The sequence below is a fragment of the Carlito syrichta genome, unplaced genomic scaffold (genome assembly GCF_000164805.1).
Source record: "Carlito syrichta isolate Samal-C Ts95f unplaced genomic scaffold, Tarsius_syrichta-2.0.1 Scaffold282335, whole genome shotgun sequence".
Lineage (NCBI taxonomy): Eukaryota > Metazoa > Chordata > Mammalia > Primates > Tarsiidae > Carlito > Carlito syrichta.
The window spans coordinates 75,346-80,323 of NW_007226431.1; the positions used below are offsets into that span (position 1 = coordinate 75,346).

Below are 4,978 nucleotides of genomic sequence, written 5' to 3' on the forward strand. Positions count from 1 at the left end.
CTGGAACTACACACATGCGCCATCACGCCTGGCTAATTTTCCTTGATTTATTGTAGAGAGGAGGTCTCGCCAGGTTGCCCAGGCTGGTCTTGAACCCGTGAGCTCAGGCAATCCTCTCACCTTGGCCTCCCAAAGAGCTGGGATTATAGGCGTGAGCCACTGCGCCCAGCCTACCTTTGCTTTTACGTATGCACAACATATCTGTACCTGATTTTAAAACTGAATAGGTCATTTATGCCAATTTTAAGATAGAACTTTATTGAAAACACAGACTCTATTAGAGAATCATATATTTAAACAACGAATAGCAGGATAGCTTACTCAGGTGACTCAGTTCATCAGAAGCAGAATACTGAAAAATATCACAATCTGGACAGCAAGACAAATATCAACAAATATGTTTCCAGGTCTAATATTCATTTGGCATCCACAAAGTGATCCAGCTCAAAACAAGAGTTTGACAAAGTTAACATCAGCATTAAAAATATAAGTTACAACATAAAACCACATCGTGAACACCAAAGCACTACTCAGGGCTCTTTGGGAACATAAGGCTGGTCAGCGGCAGGTGGTTAATGATACTAACTTTGTTGTCCCACCTCTGGATCATTTTGATTGTCTATTTGCACTTGTAGTTGCTTAGCTAACTTCTTAAACTCACGAGATGCGGAAATAAGTGGCTTAAAACAGAAATCATTTTCAATTAAGTCTTCCATTTCAGTTTCTACAACCCTACTGATATTCCGAAACATCTTAATAACAATTTGCATATTATCATTTGTCTCTTCTATGTTAAAGAGACCCACAAATACTGAGAGAGCTTTGGCACTGAATAGTTGTTTTGCCACGGCAGAATTTTTTGACAGATTCAATAGCATTTTCAGAACGTGAAACTTTGTTCCCGCATTGGCCATGGTTAATAAGGAGAGAAACCCAGACATGTAATTGACAACCAATGTGTGATAGCAAGTAGTCAAAGTGAGTTGTCGAAGCATCCTTATTCCAGCCAGCTGCTCAAGGGAATCTATACCATGAGCAAGGGTTTCCTCACACACTTGACATACGAATGTCTCCATTATGTTTAGATTTGGATAAGGTGGAGACATGTGAATCATATTTTCCAAAAAACTTGTCCTAACTCGGGAGGACGGAAAATTGAGCAAAGTTTCCATAAGCGAGACAACACCCGATTCTCTAATGAAATCTCGGGTAAATTGAGAAGCTTTTCTCATACCCATTGCAATTTTAGATATTTCATGAATAAAAGGATCACGAGTTTTATCGGCTAATGCAAGGACTTCTTCAAACTCTCCAGAGCCAATTTTAAGCTCACATTGTATGCAGTTGCAGGACCAACTCTCAAGCTCTGAGCTCTCCCTGGCCCTAAGATGCTCTCGAACTTCCGGAATTGCCCGGAAGGATGGATCATACTCAAATTCTAGGTACTCAGGGAAAGGCTGCACAGGCAAAGACAAAGATTCCTCCTCTTCCATTTCTGGGTTGGGCTTTGGCTCAAGCATTTCAGAATCCCTGTTAGGAATTCTAAATGGGTGTGTGGCTAGCAAGTGAAGGTCATACATACGAGGTTTCAATTCATCAATGATCTCATCCCAGGTTTGGAAACTAGAAGATACATCAATCTCCTCAGCTACATTTCTGAACCTGCTACTGACCCTGTACACAGGATTGGGATTTAGGTCAAAGCAGGCTTCATCTCTGTCCCAGAACCAGGACCCAAATATGGCCTCTTCTTCAGGCTCTGGCCTGGTTTCTTCTCTGGCCACAGCCCCCAGACTGGACTTTTCCTCAGCCCAGTACAAGGATCCACCAGTGGCCCCCTCCTCAGCCTCTGGCTCAGATTCACAGATTGCTGAAGCTCCAGCCTCCAAACTGGCCTCTTTTTCTGCCCAGAACCAGGACCCAATAATGACTTCCTCCTCAAACCTGGACTCTTGTTTGACCCTGTCATTGGTATTAACATCTTTCTGGGCCCCGGATTTCAAGACGGCATTAGGTTCTTCCTTGTCTCTGTGCCTGAATCTACTACTGGCCTCTTCTCCAGGCCAAAACCAGGGGTCTTTACAGAACTCGTCTTCAGACTCAGATTCAAAAAAGTCCTCTCTCTTTGCCCTGGGCTTGAACCTGGCCTTCGCCTCTTCCTTGTCTCTGGACCTGAACCAGTTACTGGTATCTTCTCCAGCCCAGAAATCAAATGGGTTGCCAGCCTCGTACTCAGACCCAGACGAATCAATATAGGGTTCTTCCTTGGATCTATCCCTGTACCTGTAACTGGTAGTGCCGTCTTCCCTGGGCCATGATTTGATTATGGTCTCTTCTTCTGTCCAGAAATAAGACACAGCAGAAATTTCATCTGTTGACCAGAATCCAGACTCCTCTCTGCCTCTGGTTTTGGGACAGCACCAAGACCCCCATATTAGTCTCCTCTCGTGGTCCGAAGCAGGGTCAGAAAAGGTTTCAGCATCCACACTGACTAATTCTGTATTCATAGACAAGCCGTTAGACTCAGTAGCTGACCCAGGCTCAGTACTGGCAAGTGGCCAGACAACAGAATCAGTCACTCCCTCTGACTGTGACATTGCCTCAGCCCCAAACTCAGTATGGGACCACACCTGGGCTTCATCCCTGGGCCTTGCTTCAGGGTTTACCCTGGCCTGAGTTTTAGGACGAGCACCACCTACTGCCCTGACATCAATTTTGTGTCTTGACCTAGTCATTGCCTGGGCCTCACTTTTGGGCCTTGCTCTAGACTTTGCCTGGGTCTCGGTTTTGGGCCTTGCCCCAGGCACAGACTTGGTCTCCGATTTGGGCCTTGTGCCAGTAGTTGCCTGGGACTGTGTCCTAACCTTGGGTCTGACCACCAGAGGGACTTCATTCTCTCTCTCAGCCCCACCCACAAGCTCTTCCCCAGCCTTCTTTTCAGGCTTGGTCTGGGAGCTAGGCTCAATCTCTGCCCCAGTCATGGTACAAGTTACAAAGAAGTCCAGTTAGGTACCCCTGCCCAAGTCTCAGCCTCAATCACCGATCTCTCACAGGTTTGTTTGTTCACACTCAGATCTTTGGTGACTCAGATGATAAAGTTGGAAACAAGAGTCAATTGCCAGTCCAGCAGTCAATCAGCCTCCTTCCCAGGCACAGTCTCAGTCAATAATACAGACAAATTGTAGAAGAGGCACAACCTGGCTGGGGGGAAGATGAATGGTTCCTGGGTGGGTGTAGACCTGTTGAGAGTAGTGGTCAGCAGCAACTCCAGCACCACCAGAGCTGCTGCAGGAGGTGGATCTACAGAAAGAGAATGAAATGGGGCTTTGAGTCTCTTCTAACTGTGTCACCCCATGCAAAGACTTACACAGAGAGACTGGAGTTGAATGCTGGGTGGGACAGCTGGGCTATGAGAAATTCTCTCTGGCCCTGCTGCCTGCTGCAAAACGCGTACAGCATCGGTGGGAAAGTGTGTTGCCAATGGGAGAAGCTGAGGAGCCCCCAGACTGAACTCTAATTATTGCTGAAACCGTGCTGGTCACCACTACCCCCTCCCCCCCAAAGCGTATCTATCTCATACCAGCCTTCACTGATGTGGTGCAATTTCCCCCTCTTTTCTTTGTTAAGTGGTATTAAGCCCCACAGCTGACAAGCAGGGCGTCCTATACATAAGTAAACATACAGAAGAGGATGGAGTCTGAGTGCTTGGTAAATAAGCATGCACCCTGAGACAAACAGCTCTCTTTCCAGTCAAGGGCCCAATCTGTCTAACGTTTCCTGTCTCCCGGTGCCTGCCCTCAGGTCTCCCCCAAGTCACAGCCCAATCCACACCTACCTCAATATTCCTAATATCTCCTGCAAAAAATAACAAAGGGTGCCGTGGCAGTGTGCAGATCCAGTGGAGTAGAAGCCCTCCTGCACCCACTTGGGTCAAAGCCACCTGCCACGCTCTTCCTCTGTAGCTGTCCCCTGCATTGCCTCCTTCTCACCAACCTCCAGAGGTGTGAGCCAGTCTCCTCCTCCTCCTCCTTTCCTTTCTGGCAGGACTGACCAGCCTTAAAGCAGGCCTACGGACAAACAGATGAAAAGGTAAACCAGGAGATGAGGGTGGCAACTGCCCGCTTGGTAGAGAGACCAACACCAAAGAGAAGAGTCCCCATATTATCTGTCTTTCAACATTCAGAGTCCTGCTGGTGGAATATTCTCGTTTTATTTAGGCCTTGTTTCGGGGTTCCAGAGAGAACTCCTTCTCTTGACGTCATACTCTTCCCATTACTCCCTTCTTCAATTCTGAGGATTCACCACTAGGTGCAACACATCCCCTAGCCCTGCGCAGCATAGAATGGGGGAAGGGCGCCGCACATTCTAGAAAACAGGTAGTGAAGTGGTACTTGTCAATATGACTCCCTCCTCACTCCCGCCTCCAAAGCCCATCTTTTCAAGCCCCTATTTGGGAGGGCGGGGGAGGAAGGTGGAGAAAGTGCCTGAACCGCTGTTAGAAAGGGGGAGATTAGGAGGTGTTCTGGATGCCTGACCTGCTGTGGTCGCGGTCACCCCACCCCGATTCGGGTGTCCAGTCAGTGCCTGGCGCCCATCCCCCATCCCCACACACCTCCAGAAATCCGGGCCATTTTCCTGCTTGTCCTTTTTCCCAAGCCTCTCTCTGCAGATGGTCACTGGACTGTCAGAATCCGCCAGACCTACCGCGCAGACAGGAGACTTTGACGTCAACCTGGAGCCTGTGGGAGGGGGCAGCAGCCGGGACGCGGGGCCCAACAGACCCCTTCCGGGATCCGGGTCCGGAGTAGTAAACGACCCCCGCCTCCCACTATTTCCCCGCGCAGACTCCCGCTCCGCCATTTCTTCCGCGGCAGCCTCCCTCCAGTCCTCTCAGGACACAGACACCGTTGAGGGCGGGGCGCGGGAGCCGGGGAAGCCGGCTGGGAAAAGGTCAGGGCGGGTCGCCTCCAGTCGGCCT

At 49.1% G+C, this 4,978-nt stretch overlaps 1 protein-coding gene across 1 annotated transcript; it reads right to left on the reverse strand.

Moving 5' to 3' along the window:
* Positions 1-235: 235 nt before the first annotated feature.
* LOC103254493 (G-protein coupled receptor-associated sorting protein 2-like) lies at positions 236-4,680 on the reverse strand. The gene is given in 5 exon segments (XM_008052574.1): positions 236-2,429; positions 2,431-2,465; positions 2,468-3,300; positions 3,836-4,067; positions 4,613-4,680. Coding segments are annotated over 3 exon segments (2,397 nt in total). The 5' UTR covers positions 2,982-3,300; positions 3,836-4,067; positions 4,613-4,680; the 3' UTR covers positions 236-581.
* Between the last annotated feature and the right edge of the window lie 298 nt (positions 4,681-4,978).